This window comes from Chrysemys picta, chromosome 3, assembly GCF_011386835.1.
Source record: "Chrysemys picta bellii isolate R12L10 chromosome 3, ASM1138683v2, whole genome shotgun sequence".
NCBI classification, from domain to species: Eukaryota; Metazoa; Chordata; order Testudines; family Emydidae; genus Chrysemys; species Chrysemys picta.
This window is the reverse complement of record NC_088793.1, coordinates 161,808,930-161,836,877: the sequence shown is the minus strand read 5'-3', so window position 1 is coordinate 161,836,877 and position 27,948 is coordinate 161,808,930. Positions and strand designations below refer to the sequence as shown.

At 41.8% G+C, this 27,948-nt stretch overlaps 1 protein-coding gene across 1 annotated transcript in view; it reads left to right on the top strand.

Moving 5' to 3' along the window:
• Positions 1-16,789, top strand: part of LYPLAL1 (lysophospholipase like 1) — a 44,193-nt gene extending 27,404 nt beyond the window's left edge. The window contains exons 4-5 of the mRNA XM_065589428.1: positions 14,345-14,460; positions 15,050-16,789. Coding sequence (XP_065445500.1) covers positions 14,345-14,460; positions 15,050-15,289 — 356 coding nt within the window. The 3' untranslated portion in view covers positions 15,290-16,789. The remainder of the gene's footprint in view (positions 1-14,344; positions 14,461-15,049) is intronic.
• The last annotated feature ends 11,159 nt before the right edge of the window (positions 16,790-27,948 follow it).

Genomic DNA, 27,948 nt, shown 5'->3' with positions numbered 1-27,948 from the left:
CCCACCGGCCCACATCCTTCGGCCCACCTGTTCACCGCTCCAGGCCAATGGGGGCAGTGGGAAGCGGCGCGGGCCGAGGGATGTGGGAGCGATCGGCTGAACCTGTGGACGCGGCAGGTAAACAAACCGGCCTGGCCCACCAAGAGCTTTCCCTGAACAAGCAGCGGACCGACTTTGAGAACCACTGATTTAGACAACACAAATTATTGCACGTTGTATCTTCTCTACTGCTGTGGTTGCTTCGGAAGAGTTTAGTCATGAAAAAACAAAAGTCCTGTGAAATGTTCGGTAATGGTAGAACTTGGTAACAAATGCATTTATTCATCATATTTAGCACTTATCTAGCTCATTACATCTTCAGAACATTGTACAAATATCTACTAATCTTCGAGCACTCTCAGGGGACATGCTGTATCAGGCCTATTTTACGGTTGAGGAAATTGAAGCCGAGAGGTTGAGGCCACAGGAGTAGCATAAGTCAGAGATGGAATTAGAATTCAGGAGTGCCTGACTCCTTGTTCTATTCTTACATGACTAAATATTTCAGGTTGGAATAAACTTTTAATGTGGGAACTTCTGACGTCCTGGGCAACTGACTCTTGCCATTGAGCTCCTAAGCAGTGGAGCCAGGACCATTCAGTCTGCATATTTTCTTGGCCCAGCCCTGTGTTGCTCTTTGAAGGTCACTGTTTACTTTTCCTTGGTGGCTCATTGCCCTGGCTGTAGAATGCATTATTTTGAATGGCTGTCAGCACAGTCTCTTTGATCTGGCTTTCTTGTGTTATACCTGCAGGCCTCGAGACAGCTGAAGAAGAGCAGGTGTTTTTTTTCTGGGAGTGGGGTGGAGATGTTCCACATACAGACTCATTCTGCTGCTAGATTTTCCCTTTGACCTCGGGAAAATAAAAGTAGTGAGATTGCAGGGTCTGAGACACACTTTAAATCTGGGAAAACATCTAAGGGAGTAATTGAGGTTAGTTGTCTCCATCCTTTAGTCTCTCTTGAAAGTTCCAGCCTCTATCTTTAAATTCTCTATCTTTAAATTGATGAAAATTGTCTTTTCTCCCACCCTTTGTCTGTCTTGTCTATGTAGATTGCAAGGTTTTTGAGAGACGTTCTCTTGCTATGTGCATGTACTGTGCCTAGCACAATAGGACCCTGATCTCAGTTGGGCTTCTAGACACTACGATGACAAAGAAAGACTGAGTCAGTAATCCAGCATCAGACCAAATAAGTGCAAATGTGTACATAGGGGTGATGAGAATGTGGGTGTGGAAAAACTGGTGCACAAGATCTTATTCACATGGCCATGTAGGTACCTTCCCCACTGCTAAATCAAAGTGGTAGGGCTGTATACTCCCTCTGCACAGATGTGAAGAATTCCCCAGGTGATAAAGGGTGATGGGAGAAGAAGGAAGTGGGAAGTCACATCAGACCCGGTCAGTCATCGCTTTGAAAATGCCATGAACATTCTACCTGGATGGGGGAGAGCATTTTAAGAGGGGATCTGGTGGCGAACAGGCAGCTGATTCATTGATATGCCATGTGGGGAGGTAGAGTGCTGTTTGACAAGGAAGTCAAAGAGAACAAGCTTATAGTGGAGGAAGCCATTGTTACTCAGGAGACTTTCTCCAGAGGTGTTCAGTGGCGCAGATGCCGAGAAATTGAATGGTGGTGGTGGTGAGCCATGTGGCAAATTAGTAGGACATTTTTCGGTGGAAAGAAGGAGTGGAGGGATTAGACAACTGAGTAAATGAAGGAGAGAGTGAGACTTGGCAAATAAGCTGTCGATGGCAATGGGCTGAAAGCAGCACAGGCTGGATGGATGGACAAGTGGGTGCTGAAGGAGATGAGGTCATAGTCAAGGTGTGGGAACACTGATGTTGAAGGAACAGAGGAGCAGTGTTTTCTGAAGACAAAGTTGAGGGAGTAGACATTTTAGTGAGTGGGATTTAATTCAGTGGTGACGGTCAAAGGAGGATGAGGGGTCAGATGGCATGTCATTGTGGAAGTTGTAGGTTGAGAATGAGGGTCAGAGATTATGAGGGGAGGGAGAGCCAGGTGTAAAAATTAGGACACAAAGTGGGTGGTAGCTGACCGCTGCATAGAGTGGGACAGGAGAACAGTCTGAAAGAAAGGAGGATAAACGAGACAGGAACTCCAGGAATGGAAAGGGAGAACCTAGCATTTTCATCATGGTCCTCTGGAGGGTAACTGTCCTTCCTACTCTGATTCAAGTTTTACACAGGGTTGGGGTTTGTTGATACAATAGGAGCATTTGTTCCTAAAAGAATTGTGGTCTAAACCCTTCATCTCAATAACACAGTTAATTCTGATGACACCTAATGATGACGGCTTAATGATCAACACTGTTAACCATTTCGCTACATCATTTTAAAGGAAGCATCCAGCTGCTCCTGGCTTGAAGGTGGGACCTGAGTAGTGTACAGCCACTCCTCCCTCTTCACCTCAATCTAATTCCGAAACATCAGAAGAACCGCTTCCTTAATATTAATCACATCCTCGTTTTCAAATATACAGTCTAAGTTTAACAGTTTTAAATACATATGTCTTTTGATACTTGATGTAAAGTGTGTTGCAAGTTCTGTGGGAGTTCCATGCACCAATTGAAGGCCGTATACAGCCCATAATACTTATACCTTAAGAAAAAGTTTTCGGAAGGTGGTCTCAAGTCATCACAGCGAGTCTTACAAAGGTAGCAAGATTTCCAACTTAAAGAGCACCATCAAGGAATTTTTTCATAAGTTTAAAAAAAAGAGAGGATCTATTCGATTGTTGTGTAGTAATAACCCAATCCAGAACAAGAAAATGAAAGCCGTTTTCTTGCCAAATGCCCCCCTCCACCTTCAGTTGTGTGCATACATTGATTTCTTATTGTTGGGTCTTGCTGTTACTGGTTAAAAATAACCTTAGAAGTAGAATTATATGGATATTAAAGATACAGAGGAATGTTAAAACTGGTCAAATTTGACTATTGTTATGTTATAAATTTCTGTGTTTAATTCCAAATTAGGCAGATCCTAAAATATGCAAATCATGATGAAATTTTAGAACACTTGAGAATAATTTTTATTCTGTTCATATCTAGGTTTTTATACTACACCCACCGCTGTAGTATAAGCACCCTGGTTCTGTGTGAATTTCAAAAAGATCCTTGGATTTAAAAATGAGGTGTCAATTAATGTTGAAGCCTGTTCTAAAGTTCAGTTATGATATTTGGATACCTAAGCAAAAGCTGACTTCCCCCTCCCCCCCCCCTTTGATTTACTACTACTTTCCTAGTTTTACAGGTCACTTTTTGTATACCACAGAAATGCTGATCCAAGCACGTTGGTCTTTGCCACCTGTAGTCACTTGTATAAGCAGCCAGTGAAAATAAACTTTCAATAACAGTCCTGTAGACTTGATCATGTGCCAGAAAACACATGCATGATTCCTGACCCCTTGTACTATAACAATAACATGAGAGACACAACCACTTTTTTGTTTATTGCTAGACTTCTTACATAGCTACTGGACCATGGTGGAAGTAACATGAAAGGGCTGCATCTCTTGTAAATATTGGCATAGTCATCCCTCTCAGTATGTGTGAAAATGGGATGGGGGAAGAAATGTCTTGGCACTAGACATCCCAGAGAAAGAAGGCATTGTAAGTACTGAGAGACGAAAAATCAACAATAAATCATTAAAACATGCTGGGCAAACATCTTCACCTACAGCCATGGCTTTTTATGTCTCCAGCCTCCAAGTTCTCCCATCTTGCATCTTTTGTAATATTGGAAGATGAAGTATGTTGTCTTTCATGTAAGGACACTTACTACAGAGCTCTCCAGAGGTAAATTTAGGGTTGTGTGCTGTTGCCCATTCCTGTAGTATCTGAATGCGAAGAAGATGAAGTAGAATTTTGTGTGCATGTGTGTGCGCATGTAGACATCTAGTATGTGGCTGCGTGGGTTATCTAAATCAGTGGTCTCCAAAGGGGGTTGCGCAAGAGGTTCCTTGGGGGTGCGCGGCAGGAGGAGCACCTTTTTTTTGCTTTGGCGCGGCAGGGGGTGCGTGCTCAAAAATTTTTTACTGATAGGGGTGCGCAATCAAAAAAGTTTGGAGACCACTGATCTAAATTATACCTAAGAAATGAGTGACTCAAACCAGTACTATCAGTCCTCCTTCCCCATATGTTAACTCAATTTGCTGTAATGTAAATGCTTTTCTGTCAAGTTTGGTAAGTACTGATTTAAATGGTCCTTTCACTTACATTTTGGGGTGAAGGTTTTTGTGGCTAAAAGTGTCTGCCACGAGATCATATACTTGAATTTTTTTGCCTTTGCTGATTGTTTTATTTTACATCACCCAAAACTCTGCTAGTTGTTTTACAGTACAGACAGAAAGACATAGGTTTTGAAAGATTTGCATTCTAAGTTTAGGGTTGCCAACTTTCTACTCGCACAAAACCAAACTCCCTTGCCCTGTCCATGCCCAATCCCCACTCACTCCATCTCCCCCTCCCTCTGTCGCTCGCTCTCCCCACCCTCACTCACTCATTCATTTTCACCGGGCTGGCTCAGGGGGCTGGGGTGCGGGAGGGGATGAGTGCTCCGGGCTGGGGGTACGGCCAGGGATGAGGGGTTTGGAGTGCAGGAGAGGGCTCTGGGCTGGGGAGGTAGAGCTGAGGGGTTTGGAGTATGGGAGGGGGCTCTGGGCTGAGACAAGGGGTTGGGGTGTGGGAAGGGGTATGGGCTCTGGGCTGGGGGGTGTGGGTTCCTGGGTGGGGCCAGAAATGAGGGGTTCAGGGTGCAGGAGGGGGCTCTGGGGTGGGGTAGGGGGTTGGGGTGCTGGCTCTGATGTGGGGCTCCAGGGTGGGGCCAGAAATGGATTCAGAATGCAGGAGGGGGCTCCAGACTGAGGCAGTGGGTTGGGATGCAAGGGGGTGAGGGCTCTAGCTGGGGGTGTGGCCAGGGATGAGGGGTTTGGAGAGCAGGAGGGGGCTCCAGGCTGGGGGGGGGTGGAGTCGAGGGGTTTGGAGTATGGGAGGGGGCTCCGGGCTGAGGCAAGGGGTTAGGGTGTGGGAAGGGGTATGGGCTTTGAGCTGGGGGTGTGGGTTCCTGGGTGGGGCCAGAAATGAGGGGTTCAGGGTGCGGGAGGGGGCTTCAGGCTGGGGCAGGGGGTTGCGATGCAGGCTCTGATGTGGGGCCGGGGATGAGGGCTTCGGGGTGGAGGAGGGCGCTCTGGGCTGGGGCTGAGGGCTTCGGAGTGCGGGAGTGGGCTCTGGGCTGGGGCAGAGGGTTGGGGTATGTGTGTGTGAGGGCTTTGGCTGGGGGTGCAGACTTGGGGGTGGGGCTGGGGATGATGGCGTTGGGGTGCAGGAGGGTGCTCCAGGCTGGAACTGAGGGGTTCAGCGAGCGGGAGGGGGATCAGGGCTGGGACAGAGGGTTCAGGCCAGGGAGGGGGTCAGGGGTGCAGGCTCTGGGCGGCGCTTACCTCAAGCAGCTCCCGGAAGCAACGGCATGTCCCCGCTCTGGCTCCTATGCGGAGGTGTGGCCAGGCAGCTCTGTGCACTGCCCCATCCACAAGCGCTGCCCCTGCAGTTCCCATTGGCTGCGGTTCCCTGCGCAGCGCCGCCAACCAGACAGTCAATGGTCCGGTCAGTGGTGCTGACCAGAGCCGCCAGGATCGAAAACTGGACACTTGATCACCCTTTCTAAGTTAGATATGCATGGTACAGGGACCAGGCTTAGCAAACAGTAGGGAAGGGTTGGAGTAAGGAAGGTCAAGGGTTACAGCAATAAAATCAGCAGTTACTCAGTTCAGCCATGTTCATGTCTTTATAGTGCAACTAATTTTTTAAAATATGTATTTATTATTGATCACATATAATGGCATCATAGACTATCCTTGACAGGTGTTTGTCCAAATTATTTTTTAAAACTTTTAATTATGGGGATTCTGCTACTTCCCTTGGAAGTCTATTCCAGAGCTTAATTACTCTTATAGTTAGACAGGTTTTTTTCTAATATCTAACCTAAATCTCCCTTGCTACAGATTAAGTCCATTACTTGTTGTCCTGTTTTCAGTGGACATGGGAAACAAGTGATGACAGTCCTTAATGTATTTGAAGACTGAGACCAGATTCCCCCTCAGTATTTTTTTCTCAGGACTAAACATGCCCAGTTTGTTTGTTTTTCCCATAGGTCAGGTTTTCTTAACCTCTGATAATTTTTGTTGCTCTCCTCTGGACTCTGCAGTTTGTCCATGTCTTTCCTGAAGTGCGGTGCCTGCAGTTGGACATGGTTCTCCAACTGAGGTCTCACCAGTGCTGAGTAGAGCAGAATAATTACTTCCCATGTCTTTCATACAATACTCCAGTTAATACATCCCAGGATGATATTAGACTTTTTCATGACTCATCACACTGTTGATTCTTATTCAAATTTGTGATCCACTGTGACCCTCAGATCCTTTTCACCAGTTATTTCCCATTTTGTAGTTGTGCATTTGATTTTTTTCCCCTCCCTAAATGTAGTACTTTGGACTTACCATTATGGAATTTCATCATGTTGAATTCGGACCAATTCTCAAATTTGTCAGTGTTGCTTTGAGCAAGTAGAATATGGATTTCATAATACTTGGGCACCACCAACCAGATGGTGATAAGCAATCCTGAATCTGTTCTAGCATTTGGATCACCAGCTTGCCATGTACCTATCAGTGTCCCATTGTTGGAGCATTTCCATAAACTCATGCAATCATTGATGCTAGGATTGGAAAAAACCTTCTGGGTCATTTTGTAGTTGGCATGCAACATTATTCTGTATACTAATGTTTTATTATTTGTGCTGGCTTAAAAAAAACTGGGGCGGGTGTGAAATTACACACGTCAATTTTTTTATATATTTTCAATTTTCAAAATATTTCAACCAGCTCTTACTATTGTTTGTTTTAATTGTATTTTAGTGCCAACTGGGTGCTCAGGTTCATAGAGATTTACATGAAGGTAGTCTCTGTGTAAATCCTGATCCTTCAAATGTAGCCCAGTTGGAACTATTCATGCTCATAAGTATCTTTGAGATTAGCGCCAAAATGAGGGACACAATATGGTACAGACATACTACATGACAGTTCAAGTTTATGTTAGTTACCTTTGGTGGATCATCTCTGAAAGGCAACCCAGAATAAGAGGTACCATTTTTCAGGAGGGAGCTGAAAAAAGCAAAGGTGGTTTGGTGCTTACGAGGAGGGAGACAACCTCACAAGTGATGAAGCTGCATGGAAGAAGGTACAAGATGTGAATGAGATACAGATTTTAAAATGTGGGGTTGTGAGGGAGGCTTGGAGACTCATAGGGCGCAAAGTTGGTGCAGGGGGCTGGAAAGGTGGAAATGAATGGAGGTTTTAAGCTAATCTGTTAAGTAAGGCTGCAAAAACCTCCCTTGGCAATATTGTTCCGCTGTTTAAAATTCCTGTTAGCAGAAGAATTTCTTATTTTATAGTTTCAGGCCATTGCCATGTGCTAGGCCAGGTCTACACTAGAATCTTTTGCCGATATAACAATGTGCGATGCAGGCAGGTGGTGGTGGTGGGATTGTTTTTAACAACACTTTTATACCAGTAAAAGTTCAAGTGTAAATGCAGTTATACTGGGGGGAGAGGTGGGAGTTCTTTTTCCAGTATAGCTTATTTCATCTGGGGAGCTGGCATAAGCTATACCAGCAAAAGCACATTTAATTAACAGTTACAAGACTGACCCTCAATCCTGCCAGCTGATCAGTGAGAGCAGATCCCTACACCCATGCACAGCCCCATTGAAGTAAATGGTTGCAGAGGTCTGTCTGTGTGGACTGGTCACCAGCAGTAAGAGATTAATCTTGTTATGTTTGACAGATATCTTCCCAGTACCACATCTATGGTCTCATCTTCATAAAGGCATACAGAAATAGGGGTTAAACCATAGTTGTAATAAGATGATCAGATAAAAGACGAATGGACATTTTCTTGCTAGTCTTTACTTTTCTGCCAATGAACTTTAAAAATTGTAGTCATGAAAATGTGTTTTTCATATCAAGTGAAAATGTGGCAAAATTTCTTTGAGTTCCAACATGAAACAATACATACAGCAAAAAAGTATCACTTTTACAATAAAAATGTAGAACTTGTACCACTTAGTTGTTCGCTGAAAACATGTCATGTTGCTTGAGTGTTTTGTCAGGAGAGAAACCTGGACAACAAATTTATTCATGCTCCCAATTTGTAAAAAGAGAAAGTGTCTGGCTACTAAAAGGAAGCTGCCTTTATTCTTGTAAAGGCATTAAGAAATTACTGAACAGTAAACAGAGGACAGAACTGTGGTGGATTCTAAACTGTACATTTCAGTATTGCTAGGGGATAGGCGTGGGAGTTATGTAGCAGTGCTTTACAGATAAACAAGGAAACAAAGTCCTTGCCCTGAAGAACTGACAAAAGACAGTTATGTTCATGAAGTTCTTTGTATGGAATAGATAAAGAAAATGTGCTATCCCGTTAACATTCATCCACTGTTGTAATATTCAATCGTGTGCCCTATTAGTTCTGGGGCACAGTAACTGTTCATATGTACAATAATAGGCTATCGTTATGTTGTCTTGTCAAGGCATTTTTTCTCTTGCCGCACCCACTCTTGCAGTTCAGCTAGTGGCCATATGCTCATTATATGCTTTTGTACTTAGTGCTTACTTGATATTTGCTGGTCAGCTCAAGGCAAACCGTAACAGGTTGGGGGAAGTGTCTAGGTGGGATACTGTAGTGTGTTTATGCTTATGGAAATATTGATTTGATAGAAGGAAGTAACGAACACATGAGTCTCTTTGCAGGTCACTTGTTCAGATATTTTGTTGCATTCACCAGCGGGGAAAGAGAAGTTACCCAAATCGTCCCTAGAGAGGGAAGAAAGATGGGCAGAAAATAACAAAATGAGAGTCAGTTTGGAAAAATACAAGCTAATACTTCCGAGTAATAATTATCCTAAACTCAGATATTCAGTGGAAAGGATAAATCTGGGAATCAGTAATGCTGAAAGAGTGGACAGAAAATTAGACCTGAATATACTCATGGCAGTAAAATGGGCAAAAAGGTAATTGTCTCTCCTCATACCATGCTGGTGGACTACATATGGAATATTATGTTCATTTCTGGCCACTTCATTGTCAGAGATATATTGATAAACTTGAAAAAATTCAGAGAAGAGCAGGAAAAATTATCGAAGAAGGGCCCAACTAATGAGGAAAGATTCTAAAAGGCTGAATATGTATCATTTGGCTAGTGATGATGAAGGGCCTGGTTCTCCTCTCACTTAGATCAAAGGGAGTTACACCAGTGTGATTATGACTCAGGGAAGCAATTCGTGATTTACACCAGTAAGAGAGAGAAGCATCTAGGCTTTAGCGCTACAGAGCACAGACACATCAAGGAGGAAGGGCGGAATTATTTACGGTGCTAAATTTGGAGTAACTTGGTGAAATAAAGGGAATGTTTAAGTTGAATATTAGGGAACGCTTGATGATTACCTATTCTGTTCATTCCCTCTGAAGCCCTTGGCATTGGCCACTGTTGGAAGACAGGATACTGTAGGTCTAGATGGGCCATTGGTCTGACCCAGTATGGGTCTATTGGTCTGTAGAATAGTTTCCAGGCAAGTGGCTTTGAACACATTAAAGCTAGATGGAAAAACCTAACTGGCCACCCGGTCCATTCTACTGTAAATCTAAGATTATTTTCTACAATAAGTTTATTAGTACATTTTCCAGTCTCTGATTTAAGAAAACCATTAGTGAGACAGAAGTCCTAGAGCCCATTATGGGGTGCAGTCTTCATGACTGATTAAAAAGATATTCTTCCACTTTCTAAGACACAAAGAACTGAACATTTTGAAGTCAGGGATAGGAAATCAAACACAATGTAACAAGGGAAATCAGAAGATAAATTGTTAACAGGCTGGCTGTAGACAGGGCACTTGTAAGAGAGACCTTAGATAAGGCATCCTTCATTCTGGGTCATGAAATTAAGCATTCATTTACAGATTTGAGACCCAAACCATTGTTTGATGAGTGAATAGTGGGTTGTGAGTAATGCAAAGAAATGAATATAACTGAAGTATTATAATAAGCAAACTGGCCAATTCCTGGGTTTAAGCATAGTGGTTGAAGCAACAGATTTTGCTTCACATATGGTTCTGATTCTCATCTCACAGGTGTCGATTTGGAGTAGCCTCACTGAAATTTAAAGGTTTAAGGGGAGTTGAGTCTGAAGATCTTACATTTAGACAGAACATCTCATTATGAAAAATCCTAAAGCCCTTTTATAAACTGTATATGGAAGAATTTATTTACTTCCCACTGAAACATGGCAGCAGTTGTTGGGATTTAATCTTCCTTGAGAGGGAATAAAATATTTATGGGAAGCACAGTCTCCTCCTGCTCCTTCCATGTTATGTCACCATGCACTTGAGTGATTGAGTTACTCTATTCTGCACCTGAGGTTCTAGAGAACAGCCTGCTTTAAATCTCTTGCTTTTAACATGGGTATCACACATGCAGAGCTCAACCTTGATTCAGGTTCTTTATTTGGAAAGTGAGGATGTGAAGGGTTCTGATTTCAGCTGAAAGCTCACAAGTAGCTATTTCAAGGACAAGCAGTTTCTTCCACATGGGCAGTGTGTCCTGAAAGTTCACTTTATCCATATCCTTCTCTGTTAATAGTGGTTGACTTTCAGAGAGGACACATATGTGTGGCAGACCTATTACAGAAGCAGACTTCAGCCCCATCAGAGCAGGTTTTGGTGTATTATCTCAGGTGCTCGTTTTGGAGAAGCCTTGTTGAATTGGGGCCTAATAGGTGTTTGCCTAATTTTAAGCATATGCATCATAGGAATGTAAATGGCATTTTTAAAAAGTAGATGTTTAAACTATTAAAATTGTACTGGTTAAATGTTTAACCGGTAGGCTCCACTGCCGGCCCTGCGCGCCCGGGGTCCTGGCTGCTGGCCCCACGCAGAGCCCTGGGCATGGGGGGCCGGCAGTAGAGTCCCGCAGCAGAGTTTAAATGTTAACCGGAATAACTTACCAATAAGACTCATGCTTATCGGTTAACCGATTAACATTTTACATCCCTAGTGAGTCACCCCTTTGATGTCAATAAGATTACTTGTGTGCCCTAACTTTAAGCATACAGTTAAGTACTTTGCTGAATCAGGGCCACAGGAGAGTATATTGCTTTTTGATCACTGTTCTTGACATGCAGCAGAATCCATGATAAAGCCAACATTTACTAACTGTTACAAAGCACTAACCACATATCTCTCAAATTGTAATTATAAGGGAAAATCTGTGATACTTGCAGATGTTTTTATGGGGAACCTATTGGCAAATTCTAATATTTTAATGGCACTCCGTGTACTCCTCGGGAGTGGAGTGGTCTGCACATCTAAAATTAAAACGTCTGAACTTGCATCATTGATAGATACTCACAACAGAATCTGGTTAGTAATGTTGTAAGTCTTGCATGTTCCATGCTATCTTTCCTTATACTGAGATAATTGGTACTTAAACTTGCATGTAGTTATCGTCTATGTTTGCTTGTATCTTGTAAGTTGTGTCAGTTATGAGATCTTATTTTCTGTAACAACTGTGTATATTTCATTTTTGTTTCATTTTAATATTTCAAGTCTTTTAAAAAATAACTCCTTGAGTGAACATGTGTTTTATGTATTATGTCAAACTTAGATGTACATTGAAATATTATCCTTTTGGAATCATAATATTTTGCCTTCATGTATAAATACTCATTGAAATCACTGTCTGCGAAGCATTTACTATATAGTATTTACCCAGACGCTACTGTGGTATTGAGTGATAAAGTGCAGATTTTCCCATGGAAAACTGAATTCAAAGAACTAGCCCTTTGTATTAAATTTTCTCATAGTAGTACGAGCCACATGAAAGCACCATTACCTAATATTCTTCTACACAGAAGGTGATTGCATTGTCAAAGACTGCTGGTGAGTAATTGCAGATAGTCTTGCCAGAGTGTGACTAACCGGGTGCAAAATTTTAGATTAAATCATTTACAAACTAGTAATGGCTTTTCAATGCACACATTTGTCTAGAATCTAAAACATAAAAATGTGCTTACATTTACATATGGACAATGTGTATCTGTGTGTATAGTGTGTGCATTTATATGTATATATGTATGGATATAAACACATAAAATAACCTTTTGGAGTGTAATACACTATATTTTTGTGAGTTTGGAAGATGGCATGCCTGAGTGGCATGAGGAAGTGGGTGAGAAGCAATTGGATCTCACTAGAGAGCAGAAAGCACACTTCAGCCAAGACAGATTGCTGTTTTACAGAAGTGAGTTTTGGATAGTTGTAACATTTTATCTAGATGTTCAGAGAGTGTGTGTGTCTCTCTCCCTCCCTGTATTCATGAACCTGCATTAATAGTTGAGGTTTTTTTCTGTGGTGGTCTTTTGAGTTCTCTGTTTTGCCATTGAACTTTAGCCTTTTGTGTGATAAACAGACGCGGGAGATGCTGTGCCCAAAAGGAAATTTCCTGCTGGAGAAGACCAAGCGGTATTTGCACAGGTTCTCTCCTGGGGGTTTCAGCGGGGGTGGTACAAGGTGCAGTTTTAAGTTGCGTTCTGGTCTCCTCCACCCCTGCCCGCGCCTATCTGTGCATCCCCTGGCATGTTGGCTGTTTCCTTCCCCCCTGCTAGGGCCTCACATTTTCGATGTAGCACTGGTCCCCTGTCGTCATCTGTCACCATTGCTGCTCTTACCCTCAGACAGATTTTTCTGCCCTGTGCCTTGGGATACACTGTCATAACACGTGGTCAAGTCCACAGTACCTAAATTATACAGTGCAGAGTTAGGTTGATGCTCAGTGCAGTGTCTTTACAGAAATTCCACACTAGCAGCTTTGTGTAAATGCTGTTCAGGGCAGAAGTAGAGTGGAGCTGGGTCAACCCAGTGAATGGACTATGACATCAACCTGCCATTCTGCCTTTAAAAGCCCCAGTCAAAATCATACTGCATTTCATTTGTATTTCTTTTTCCTCTAATCTATATTCAGCACCTTTTGTGTTTAAAAAGTTCAGAACTCAGAACTTCACATCTATTTTTAGCACCAGTCAAACTACTTGGTGAAACCCAAATGCACCACCAAATAAGCGAACTGTGTAAAAGTACTGTTCTAATTAAGCATAAGTCATAACCATTTTCTGTCAGCTTATGTCTGTGCACTGAGAGAGATTTCAACAGGACAGTCATTCCAGCTAAGTGCTTCCCTTCTAATGTCCTCTGTTAGCTGGATACAATAATAAAATACCATCTACATTGTGACAGGTTTCAGAGTAGCAGCCGTGTTAGTCTGTATCCGCAAAAAGAAGAACAGGAGTACTTGTGGCACCTTAGAGACTAACAAATTTATTAGAGCATAAGCTTTCGTGGACTACAGCCCACTTCTTCGGATGCATATAGAATGGAACATATATTGAGGAGATATATATATCTACATTGTGTACATGGAAAGTAACCTGATGGTCATAGTCCATTTCCTAACAGGCAAGTATCTGTCATCTTTAAAAAAAAAAAAAAATGCTGGTGGCAGCCTAGTTATTGTTCTCAAAAGGTAGACAAGGGTTGAATGAGTAGAGAGAGTAATCAATTCTCTTACCCTTCAAAGTTATCTATTAGAATAGGGGTAGGGCACATTGTGGGGAAGTGTTTCAGCTTGTCCAGCTGCACCACCCATGCCATATCTCTCCTGTGAAAAAAGAGAGGATCTCAGTCTGCCTGGCCTGGTGGTCCAGTGGTGTGAATAATTGATTATGTACAGTGATGGCAGGAGCGCCGCCAGCTTTTTTGCCGCCCTAGGCAGCGGAAGGTCCCGCCCCCAAAATACCACCCCGGACAGAGGCAGCGGAAAGTCCCGCCCCCAAAATACCACTTTCATCAGTGCTAGACTGACAGTATGAAAAGTCACCTGAAGAACTGGAGTTGACAGCCCTACCCACAGCATGAAATTCTTGCATTGTCTATAAAACACACACCTACAATGTCCAAACAGCTGGTGGAGACCATTAAATGAGAGGATTATGAAATAGAACCATTCTGGTTTATTAATTTTTCCTCTTTTTAGCTGTACAGCTTTCTAACTGAATTTTAGTTTGTTTTTTTATATATATATTTTTCTAAAATCTAAAATATTCTGAAAATAATCAATTCAGATGTTAGATTAGCAAGACATAACTAAATCCCAGTGTCTTTTTTTTTTTGGTCACGTTTTAGGAGGTTTTTCCATGGGAGGTGGCATGGCAATGCATTTAGCGTACAGGTATCATCAAGATGTGGCTGGAGTCTTTGCTCTTTCTAGCTTTCTCAATAAGACATCTGCTGTTTACCAGGTGAGTAAATGCCAGTCTTTTTTACAAATACCTTTTGGAGCGCATACAAATTCCACCTAAAAAGATAAACTGATAATTAGGCAAAAACAATTGAAGCACAGCATTTCCTGGGGAGTGGAATTGATTAACTCCAGGTGGTCATTAACCCCAGGGAATGTCCTGCACTGAGAACATGGGTAAGCAAAATATCAGGGACTAAAGGCTTGAAAACTACTTTTATCTTTACACATTGTTTGTTTGCTTACTTTTGCAGTCTCACTGCTATTACACTGTGCAAAGTATGCCAAGTGTGCAATGGCACATTAGGCAATTAGATTAGTTAAATGGCATCTTTAATTATTGTACCTATTCTTTGAGAATGTCTAGCAGATTATAAAGGTCACGGGCTCCAATCTGCTGTATTCAGGTCAACGTGAATCCTTCTATTCAGGTTACGTGGAGCAGGATCAAACACTGCATGTAGATTTTTGCAGTTGTAAGTGGGCCTTGTTTAGCATATTGGAATGCCATATATAAACTTTTCATATATCTCTTCAACATTTGCATCTTCTAAAATCCATATTTGAACTCTTTTTCTTCCCCCATCTAGGCTTTACAGAAAAATGGAAGTGTCCTTCCTGAATTATTTCAGTGTCATGGAACAGCTGATGAGTTAGTTCTGCACTCGTGGGGTGAAGAGACCAACAAGATGTTAAAATCATTGGGAGTAGCAACATCTTTTCATAGTTTTCCAAATCTTAAACATGAGTTACACAAAACTGAACTGGAAAAATTGAGCTCCTGGATTGTAAAGAAATTGCCTGTGGAGACAGCAATGTCAAATGAATAAATGAAATTAACTTAACACTTCAAAATAACATGTTTATGTATGGCAAGGGCTTGCCTACACTAACAGTTAATGTACAGCAGGCTAGTGTGAGGTAAATCTGCAACCCAGCTTGCCACGCACTAAGTGTCTGTGTGGATCCTGCTGCCTCACTAGTTTCCTAGTGTACTTTTCCCTAGGCTTGGTCTACACTAAACCCCCAAATCGAACTAAGGTACGCAACTTCAGCTACGTGAATAATGTAGCTGAAGTTCGAAGTACCTTAGTTCGAACTTACCTCGGTCCACACGCGGCAGGCAGGCTCCCCCGTCGACTCCGCGGTACTCCTCTCGCCGAGCTGGAGTACCGCAGTCGACGGCGAGCACTTCCGGGTTCGACTTATCGCGTCCAGACAAGACGCGATAAGTCGAACCCAGAAGTTTGATTCCCAGCCGCCGAACTAGCGGCTGGGTATAGACGTACCCCTAGTGTCTACCCTGCTTTGAAACAGAAGTAGATCAAAGTGCACAGTGAATGGTTAGTACATAGCAGCATGGTCCACATGGACAGTTAGTGCATGGAAAACTAGTGTGTGTGTCTATTGCACACTAGCCTGCATCACGCTAACTGTTCATATACACAAGCCCTAAGAGTGTGCATCATCTATTTCGTAAATATAAATCCAGCTTCATATAGACACTGATGTTATATACAACTTTCTTACAACCTAGCCCGGATGATGATAAACTACTGATACTTACTATGTTTTTACTGTCCAGTATGCAAAACATGGAAGCTACAACATTCTGTGGAAGTTACGGAGAGTATTAAAACCATTTATAAATGGTCCAAACTATTTTCAAAACTTTAATATATATTGTTCCATGATTTTCCAGATCATCCTGTTTTTGTTCCAAGATGGAAAAATCTGTAATAGATTTTTTTTAAGTATAAAAATAACTTTACAGTCTACAAACATAGCAGTGTGTAATATAAGGCAAGTTACACTTGAGGAAAAAATTATGGCGCCATTCCTGCAAAGACTTAAGCGTGTGCTTAACTTTATGCACTGAGTAGTCCCATTGGCTTCAAAAAGACTTACAGTATGTAAAGTTAAACACACACGTACAAGGTTGTACTGCACTTCACAGAAATCATTGAGGTTTGTGTTAAAATGAGAAGTCTTTAGCTTCAGCACTGATGCTTGTTATGTACTATCATTGTGGTGATATTTAGAAATCTAGTTTTGGAATAGCTGTTAAAGCTGGATTTGTTTTTTTGTTTGTTTTGGTTTTTTTAGGCAGAGGGAATAATGGACAGAAAGATGCCATAATGGTTCTTAAATATACCCTGTTTTTGGAGGGGGAAAAAAATTCTTTGGGAAGAGCGTCTGTAGAGACTTATATTTGTGTCAACTATTTTGGAGCCTGCAGGATCACATTTTAAACTAAAAGATGAGGACACTTGAGTCCTCAGTGTGCATTTAAACGAGCTGTAAATAACAATGATTGTGATATAAAGAAATCTTGTGTCCCCATTATTTATATTCAACCCTGTGTCAGTGTTTGATAAATCTATTCTTATTTCATTTTTTCCTTTGTATTTTCCACTTTGCCCCAATTCCCCCTCCCCAAATTCAATAACTTTATTGGCATGACAAGGTATTTGTGTTGCCAAAGTCAATACATCCAAGTCTCTTGCTTAATCTCCTCCTTCCCCCTTTGTTGAAGAGCAGATTTAGGACACTGTTGTTTGCTCTGTCACAGTAATCACTGCCAGTATTGGCTATGACTTCAGGGGGGTCAGCCAACTCCATGGGGCTGAGAGGTTTCTTTCTACCCTTGTGGGTTTAGCCCTAAGCCAGATTTTACCTATCTTGAAGAGTAAGTGAAGGAAAAAGAGTGTCAGTATTAAAGTACAAGGCATGTAATTGGCAGTAGCAAGTAACAACTTCCTGCTGCTAAAAATATTTTGCGTTATTTCATTTCATTGGCATTAGCAAGTCAGCAGTCTGTTCTGAAAAACAGGACTTTAAATGGCACACAAACTTTACTATTTGAAATCGTAACTGAAAAGCTTTTTTCTTTGCTGCCCTACGTTTCCTAATTATCGCAGATTAAGTTGAAACAGGTGTGCGCTGAAGCAGCTGAGCTAACATTGCCTTAGCAGAGCCATAATTACAACCTGTGACAAGTAGTCTCTTAAAAGTGTAATGACGATGCATCATTTTGGTTTTTGTACCATTTTCTGCTCTTACTACAGTTGCTGTCATGGGAATTTTTGAAGCACTAACATTGGGTGGTAACTCATTCTGGTGACAGGTGCAATGAGACGAAGAGAGATGACAGGCTCTTTTCATCCTGCCATTATGGCTTTTTAATGACATCCCAGAGCAGCTCAAAGAAATTGGAACAAATATGGTGAGAATAGGAATAGTTACAAAATGAATCCTGGTTCTTGTGCCCGTCCTTTCTTTGTAATATCAATGGACTACTTTGGTTCCCTTTATTAAACACCATAGTGGATCTGGAGTTTTGTTTAGTTCCATTATACAGATTAGAGACCAACTGTGAAGGTCAGATCCAGATCTGGATTTCACTACATTTTGGAAGATGTTTGGATACAGATTTTGTGCCCATTTCTACTCTTTAACTATCATCACACCTGTGAAGTAGGTACGTGTTATCCAACTCCTGAATAGATATGTTACGATTTACACACAACCTGGAAAATGTTTTATGTTAATCAGTCTTTATGGTACAAAAGGGTCATGAATCGTCCAATAATCTAAAAACTCTGAAAATATTAATTTTCAGAAAATCTCTATGGAACAGGTGCTCTAAGAAGTACTTTCTGAAGATTACAGATGGTTAAACTGGGGCACAGGGGGGATACAAGTAACGTGGTCAAGGCTTGACAGTGTGGTTAGGCCCCTCCTAGCCAGTATCTAGTTGAGGTTGAGGCATGAATGAAAGTAAGCAAGACTGCCGTGATGATGGTGGGTTGCGGCGAGAGGAGATGGCAGAGGTAATATCAGACCCTTTGACTGAGGGAGTATGTTGGACATTAGTTACTGGGGTTAGCAACCAAGGGGTGATTTTAGACCCCAGCTGCTGTTTGATGACCATATTATAGTAGTAACCATGTTCACTTTTTGCCAGTTGCCTGGTTGTGATCTTTTCTTTCAGTTGCAGATTTTCCCACTGCTATCCATACTTTTGTAACTTCCTGCTTAGACTACTGCAGTATGCTCTCCATGCCGCTACACCTTAAAACCATTCAGAGACCGAAGCCAATGTGGCTAAGGCTAGGTCTACACTACCCGCCTGAATCAGTGGGTAGAAATCGGCCTCTCGGGGATCGATTTATCGCGTCCCATCGGGACGCGACAATCGATCCCCGAATCGACGCTCTTACTCCACCAGCGGAGGTGGGAGTAAGCGCCGTCGACAGGAAGCTGCAGAGGTCGATTTTGCCGCCGTCCTCACAGCGGGGTAAGTCGGCTGCGATACGTCGAATTCAGCTACGCTATTCACGTAGCTGAATTTGCGTATCTTAAATCGACTCCCCCCTGTAGTGTAGATGTAGCCTCACTTGCTGAAAGAGTCATCTCACTGGAGCATATGAAACCACTACTCTGGGATCTCCTCTGGCTGCCTATTGGTCTCTGGGTGGAGTTTAAGGATGTGCTTCCCTGAATGACACAAGGATGGACTGCCAAGAGTTCCTTTTTGAATAATTAATGCTGTGGGGTTGGTGTTGTAATATTGTGTGTCAGGGTACCTAGAGCTTTGTACAGGTGGCTCATTTTAAACTTTAAATAAAAATAAATGAAACATAATAATTCATAGCAGGAATGGAATCCAGCAGTTCCAATTCCCAATCCTTGACTTCCAAATATCCATATATTACTGCCTTTCATTAGAAAATGTTCAGCTGTCCATGGGCCAAGGGCACTTTGAAGGCAATGGGGATATAGTAGGGAAATATTTGGGAAACTAGATTTTTATTATTCTATGGGGGAGTGCTCACATCAGTTTTTTCAGGAGATTCCTCCGATGGAGGGGGAGAGAAAATATATTTAATGACACGCTAGCATAGGTTGTAAGAAGGGATAAAAAGCAGAACCGTCAGCTACCAAGCACAGGTGTAACACCATTCGCTTGTAACAGTAGCAGGATCTTATCCTCTTACGTGGATCAGTCACTGAAGAAGAACAGGACACAATTAGCCAGCATGCAACATATGTTCTCAGCAGTCCTTCCAAATATCACTTTTTTCTAAGTTAAATAGTCTGTCATTTCACTTTGGGGCTTGAAGGCCATTTGGAAAATATGAAAAATGCCTGAATGGATTTAACTGTTCAGGTTCCTGATACCTGCTGGAGCTTGCTGCTATTTTGGTAAGGTTCATAATTCAGTGAGCAAAAGAAAATTAGTTTAAACTGGGCTTATTCTCCTGGGCTCGGTAAATATTTTCTGTGCTGCTTGGAAACAAAGCACAAGTGTGTGTTTTGTTTTTAATCTTCTGCCATTATAAATTTGTATTTAAAAGAGGTTTAAAATTTGTGAATAGATTGGTGCTATGAACTGCAATCCTTCGTAACTAACTGGCATGCTACTGCAGACACTTGGAGCCAGAGAACAGTCACAGAAAAACCTGAAATCAGCTGATCAACCTGGGAAGCCAAAAATGACCGGTAACCTTATTTTTAATATCAAAATTATAAGTTCTGCACTTACATTACTCTCTCCTCCTGTTAAATCATAACACTCAAGGTTTGGTAGTAAATCATCTTTAAAACCATTTAACAAGTCTGTGCAGATGAAGGGAGCCAAGTGGGTGAATAGAACTTCCATGCACAAAGATGAGATCCAGATGGCAAAGCGTGGCAATGGGGACCTGTTGGAATTATGTTAGCCAGAAAACTGTTAAGACATGGATGGAGGCAGGTAGTAGGTATCTGTTTTCTGGTCAAAGATGATTCTCTAGGAAAGCAAAGGAGGACAGCTGGGAGAGATTTTAGAAAATGTCCTGTCTGAAGAGAAATTGAACCTTCCCTTTTCTGTGATAGTTTCCTCTGTATCTAAGATGAACTTGGGTTAACCTACATTAATGGGATGGCTAGCTACGGCTTCACATGCGGACTGGAAAGGAAACCTTACAAGTACTAGTTCATGCAGTTTCTGGGTAGTTTGTCCCCAAAATAATCTGGTGGTTCTGTTTTCAATTTGCAGATTCCCTAACATCTGCACAGATGCCCCTTGTGTATGCTACTGCCTGTCCCACTCCCTCATGTCCACCCACAGATAGCACAACTCCTGCAGGAACTATGCATCCAATGGGCCCCCCTTACTACAAGACAGAGGGAAAAGCAGTGCCAGTTAATATACTCTGTGCCAATATGCTAAACTTTCCCTGACACACTGAGGGGATGAGCACCTGGAGTAGCCCAACTGACTGCACGACAGTCTAGGTGTTTGAGACGGCTCGCCACAGGAGACGCACTACCATGCAGGATGCTTGCATTTATAAATGATTACAGTGTGGCTCAGGGTATATTGGTGGTTCAAAGCCAGGCTCTGATTGGGCAGTTAGGCTTTTTTTGTCCAAGCCAGACACCAAAGCACAATGATGCAAAACAAGGACTGAGTCACTAAGTAAAACAAAAAAACAACCCCTCTCCCTCCATTTTCTAGGTGAAGGAAAATAGATATAACTTACATTTTTTTTTAAGCCTGGTTATTTTAGCTGTAACTCCCTTATCTTATGCCCTACTTACTCCTCAAGTGCTGCTAACGTTGGCTGGATTGGAACAGCAAGTGTCTGCTTCCCTTTTGACGCACAACTCCGAGCTTCTCCCACACAGCATTTTAAAGGGAAGGGGTAAGGTAAGGAGAGCGAAGATGAATAAAAATAAACTTGGGAAAGTGACAGCAGGGATTTTCAAAGGAGCCAAAGTGAATTATGTGCCCAAATCCCACTGAAATGGGATAGGATTTGGAAACTTAATTCCCATAGGCTCCTTTGAAATCCCAGCCTACACTGGTTGCTGGCTCTTAGTACTGATTGTGAGAAAATGACACTGAGAATTAAACATCCCTATTGGACCACAAATGGCATCTGTAAAGGCAACCAGGGTCCTGGGAACAGGCGTGGAAGAGCAGATCCAAATAATCCAGGTAACCTGGGATTAAAAATAATAAAAATTTAAAATGCAGAGACTAGAGTTAATATAGGTGAAAGTATTTGATCTTTTCACTGCTTTGTACAGGAGCTGTATTTTGTGGTGGCAGAATATATAGCATAAGCTCCTTGAAACGACTTTTTACTTTAAATGAAATGCAAGAATAAGGAGAAGTAACAGGACAATTGATCACCTACTGATACGCTTGTTAATGTAGCTGAAGGCACTTGGCAAAGTGTAAGATGGTAACCATGCTGCACGTTCTGTTCTATTCTATATCGTTTTTGATACCAGGCATGTCATTATAGTATCCGGGTGCCTTCCAGTAGTGCATTAAGCCACATGACTACACATCCGTCATGTGGTGTTTGTTCTTTCATCCTCTCCCCAAAGGAAGATGCAGTGGAGTGTCTTGTTTGGGTAGTGTGTATATTTGGGGGTTTTTAAATATAAATATACATGTTGCTATATGTTTGTTGGAGAAGGAATGGTCAAAGAAAAGTTCCTTGCACTTGCCGCAGAAGGTGGTGAGGTTTGTAATGGTCCTTAGTTCTCAGAAGAGTACATTTTACAAGGTCAGACCAGCCCCTGAGAAAGCCTTGTCTCCTAAACAGTTGAGCTTTACTCACTGAAGAGAGTTCCATTGTGCCAGAGGAGTTGCGCTATCAATCGCTGTCTTAATCCTGGCGCTTTAGACAAACAGAGTGTAGTGTGAATTGATTAGTAGTGAAAAGATATAATTGTCACACACCGTTTGAGACATCTACATGAGCCCTGCACATTCCTTCTCTAGTGTAGGCCATGTCTAGGCCACGCTAGAGAATTTTAAACAGATTCCCTCTGGTTCTGCTACCTGGAACCAGAGGGAGCCCCAGCCTAGATAAGCCAGGCCAGTTTTTGCTACTTAAACCCACTGCTCTTTTGACTGGTCATGGTCAACTGTGGAAGCTGTATCTACGCTAGGGCCCCTATTCAGCAAGATACTTAAGCACATGCCTAACGTTAAGAATGTGAGTAGTCCCACTGACTTCAATCAGAGCCTATGGTACTCACTGATGATGTCCCGGGCTGAAATAGTACTAGCACTAATGGGAATTTTTCTGTAAAATTCCTTAGATAGGTAGGCAAGGCCTTAGTTATGTGGATCAGTGACACCCAAAGTAATCTTGACCATATTTGTGGACAGTACTCACAGTTATATCAAAAATGCAAATGAAGTGATTTAGTACTGGCTGTATAGTTAGAACTGTAATTTTTCCACCTATTAGATTTGGTTTTTGATTGTTGTTTTTTTAAGTGTTATAATGGGGTTTCTGCAGTTTGACAAGGGCATTGCTTCTATCTTTGGTTTTGGTTATTATTACATTTAAGTTAAATCATTCATTTGCTGGTTAATATAGTTCAAGAACAAACCTCATTTATATTAAACAACAAAAACACCAATGCCCACCTTCAGATCACTTTCTGAGACAACTTTGTCCTTTATTAACTGAATGCCAAAATGATCAATGAATGATGAATATCACTGAGTTGCGTTGTCCATAGACTGACATTGAGGCCGCTTCCTGCTCTCTCATTGATATGACTCTGTTGACTTTGATAGAATTGTTCCTAACTAAGATTATTTTTAGTAAGTCACGGACAGGTCATGGGCTTCCGTGAATTTTATCTGTGACTTTTACTAAAAATGTGCATGACAAAATGGGGAGCTGCAGGGTCCTCACACCACCGTCGGGGCACCCCAGCTACCCACGGTGGCTCCAGGCACCCAAAGCAGACAGGAGCTGCGGGGCACCCTTACCGCCTGCTGCGGCTGGGAGCTTGGGGGACCCCCACTGTTCCCAGGCGGCAGGGGGAACCCTGCAGCTCCTAAGCACCGCAGGCTCAAGTCACGGAGGTCTCTGGAAGTCACAATTCCGTGACAAAATCGTAGCCTTATTCCTAAATAGAGCTATATAAATCAAGCCCCTACTGCTCCAAATCCTGTCCCCAGCACCCAATCTCAGTAGAGGCTTGATCCTTCACCATTAAAGTTAATAGGCGTTTTTCCATTGACTTGTATGGAAGCAGGATCAAACTCTCACTCATCTGAGTATTGGGTAACTCAGTGGGGAGTGAAGGGAGGCAGAATTGTTCTCTCCCCGGCTGTGCAGTGGGACCAGAGCATTCCACAGCCCCTACTCTACCTTGGGGGGCTGGAAGTGCCTCTCTGGCCCTCCTGGTTTCCTGCATGTTCAGGGAGAATGGAAAGGTTTGGAGGCCTCATTTAGAAGCAGATCCTCCATACGAACCAGACCCTGAAAAAAGCTACTGTGCACAGCCACACTTGGTGACAATATGTAGCCATACTCTGCAGTCTGTATAGCACAGACCACCCCTCAGCATAGGCTCCTGGCATCCATCCCTTTTCATCTGTGCTTTGGAACTGCAGTGGCTTTGCTGTGTTGTGAGACACTCTGGATATATCTACACTGCAATAAAACACCCGTGACTGGCCCATGTCAGCTGACCTGGGCTGCAGGGCTATACACTTGCAGCGTAGACGTTCAGGCCCAGGCTCCAGCCCAAGCCGGAATGTCTACACTGCAAGTGTATAGCCCTGCAGCCCAGGTCAGCTGACATGGGCCAGTCACAGGTGTTTTATTGCAGTGTAGATATACCCTATAAGGCCAATCTGGTAAACCTATCTGTGATACATTCAGTGACAATGCGGGTAGCCACACTACCCGCTTACTTCAAATAACTTCAGTGGGAGTTGACCTGATCGAAGGAAATGCAAGAGGCTGTCAGTATCTTTTAATATTGTGCTGACATACATTTCTTTGGAAATGATGAATTCCTCGATTCCATTTGTCCTTATAATTTAGTGTGACTCACAACCAGAAGTCAGAACTGTCTTGATGAAAAGAAAAGACTGATAATACCACGGTTACAAATGCCAAAACACATTTGTATGCAGAAGTCTGACCCAAAAAACAGACAATTTGCAGAGGTCTGAGTAAGTGCATCATTAAGTCATCTTTGGCTCTTTCTCAAATGTGTTTTTAAAAAGATGCTTCTGTAAGGAAAAATGTACACATCTGAAACAGTGAAGGTGACTTTCTTGGAAGATCAGCACTTTCCCCACAAAGGAAATACAGTTTCTGAAGGTATCTGATTAATTAGTAAGTGAAATCCTTAAGATGTGCTATTGTTTTTATAATACAATTCAATCAGTAATTTATTTGTATATGTGAAAGTATTTGGCAGCCTTATTGGGAAGCGAGGTTGTGGCATGTGGATTTCTGGATTATATAAATGCCCTTAACTTTCACATCTGAAATGTGGTGTGTTGATGTTCAGTCCATACAGGCAATGAGTGACTGTCTACATGATTTCTGGAGATTGTCATGATAGATGAGGCAGTTTCACATCACGGTCCAGTGCACAAAAGAACTGGACACGCACACATATTAGATTTTCTTAAAAAGCATTCTCAGACCCAGCAGGCTCCCAAGGTTATAATTGTTTGTAGTCCCCCTGACTCCAAAAACTTTTCATTGTACCTAATCTCTACATTGGCAATCTACCTATATTATAAGAGATTTAGTGGCGCTTCTTACTACACTTAGTATGTGCAGCATTGGGGAGCATGCATATTGTATAAATTCCCATTTTGAAGTACTACCAGTACTTTGGTTAAGCCACTGTAAAGCTACCAGTATGCATTTGTTCATAGTTTGGAAAATATTGTTTTCATTAGAATAAACTTATATAAACATCAGCAATATTCCTCGCAAAGAAATTAGTCCTCATGTGAACACAATGTGAGTAAATTTGTGTTGCTGAATAACGGTAGCATTTAATGTAACTTGGTTTCATGCCAAACAAACATATGGATCTTTAAATGTTTTCCCCTGGTGGCTTCATTGAAATCCTCCACTAAGATGTGCTGAATTCCATTCCAGGCTTTCAAGCTGGCTGCCCTTACTGCATGAGATTTTGAAACGTGACAAGTAGAGTTGGTTGAAATTTGTTTAATCAAAACAATATTTCAATGAAAAAATAGCTTTTTGACAACATGGAAATTTTGCCAGAGAATATTTGTTTTAGTTTTTCATCAGAAAAAACACTTTCTGATTTTGGTTTTCAAAAACAAGGACAATTTTTTTTTTATTTCTCTCCCTCCCCTGTCCCTTCTCCTTTCAACTTCCTTTGTTTTTTTCATTTTGCCACTGTAAGCGGAGGAAGGGGGGGAATTTATTTTCTTACATCAAATACACACAAAATTAACTTTTTACAAAAATGTTTACAGAAAATACTTATCTATTTTCAACCAACTCTGACAAGTTGCTCTTTTCCCTTGGCAGGAAGGAATGAGGGGAAGATGATATTGAGCAGTCTTTAACCAAACATTTTTCTAGGGTAAAGAAACCTCAGACAGCATTACGTGTGAAACACAAATAATACTAATATAGTCCTTGGTCCTGCAAATACATATACAGGCGCTTAACCTTATTTTTGTGAGTAGTCTTATTTAAATCAATGGAACTACTCCTAGTGGGGGGCGGGGGGTCGAAAGATGGTCAGTCGTGTTTTACAGTCCATGCTGAGTGAACTAGAAAAAGGTAAGCAGACAACATATGGTAAATGGTGTAATGCAGTTGTGACAAATATGACAATATCGTGGACAACCCTTATGAAATTAAGTTAAAATTTACTAAATTAAGTGCTTTAGGAATCCATTGTATTAGAAATGGAAATGTTTATGTACTGTTTTGGGATTGTATAGAACTTCCTTAGGAGAAAGACACAATTAATGCGATCTAGGAAGCTTTAGGAACTTCAGAGGACTTCTTGGGACAATACTTGTGAAGGGGATTTTCTAGGAAATACGTGTGATGAGGGGAATGCAAATGACCCATCTCTGAATTCATTCTTTTAAAGCTGAGCCTTGAGCAGAAAACCATTGTCTGGCTGGTTACCTATTCCTGGTCTCTTCAAAGGCCTTAACTGGATAAATGAGTGACTCAGAGTCATAATGGTTTTTGTTCTGGGCAAAGAGTGTTATGAACTTGAAGCCACATGAAAACACCTGTGTGGGGTTTTAAAGGACTGCTTACTGGCCAGAGCCCATGTAGGTAGGAGTTGATGTGATCTCTGGTAGGCTTATTAGCATGTGTGCAGGTTCTTTTGTTGTTTTTAAGAATGTTTTCTCTGTAATGTTGCTACCAAAGAATAAAATGGGCTTGCTTAGAAAAAGCTCTGTGGTAATTTCTAGCTGTGGCAATTACGCAGTGTACCATCTCTGAAGAGAAGGTAAAAGAAGCTTGCTTAGGTAGCCTGTCTTTTGCCGGGGCTATCACAGTTCAGTCAGGGAACTGTGCAGACTGGAAATATCCTGGTCAGAAGGGAGAGAGATGTGTCTCCACCAAAGAGAGGCCACGGCTGGGGACCAGAAGCATAAGAGTGAGGATGCCCTTGCTGCACCACTGAGGGGGAATGCAGGTGCAGTTGCCATGAACTATGACAGCCTTGTTAACAGCTCTCATAATTTTAATACAAGTCTAGCAATATTTAATGTGTTTCTTAAAGCCCTAGTTCCTGACATCACATGAATACGTAAGAATCTCAGCTTTCATTAAAAAACAAAAACAACTAGCCATCATGACTGGGGAGAAAAGCTTGAAAATATGACCTCAGTCCAGATTTAAAGGCTCAAAAACCAGGAGCAAATAGAAAACCCCAAATGTAGTCTTTTTTTTTTTTAAATAAATCTCCCTGATTTTAAAGCCAGTCTCAAGATTTTGGGGGGCTGACTCATGATTTTTGAACACTTCTGGAAATGTAAATTAGATTGCAAAAATTCTTTCATTTTTAACAAAATGTGCTCCATTTGTGGATTGTTATCCTAACTCTCATGGAGTAGCACTTTACTCCACAGTGGTTCCACTGACTTTTGTGGGACTGCTGGGGAACTCAGGTACTATTCAGTCTGAGTAAGGGTATCAGAATTTGTTCCAGTGCTTGTAACTTAAGTGCAGCAATTTTTTAAAAATAGTGTTGGTGTTTACAGTTAAATGACTATACAACTTCAAGAGAACTGTGCACCAGGTACTGTAACCAGATGAAATCAAAAGGTCATGCTAAGTGAGCTTATGATGTTTTTTGGATAAGAGAATCTCTTATTCATGCATTTGGAAACAGTTTGGGCCAAATGTCTTGAACGTAATGCATAAAGAGAGGAAGCCAGTGAAGGGATTTGATTAGAAGAGTAACATGATCCAAGCAGCAGATGATTTTTTTTTTTTAGCTTTTTGGAAGATCTTGACAATGAGGTCAGAAAGAGGTTGAACTAGTCAAAATGAAAGATGGCCAAAGGCATGGACCAGGGTTTTAGCAGTAGGAATGGCGAGAGAAGAATAAATTTTAGAACTCTATCAGGAAAACACTTGGGGCCAGATTTATTGGTAAACGTCAGCTATTTTGTGCTTCTTTGGTGATGCAATCTCTGCTT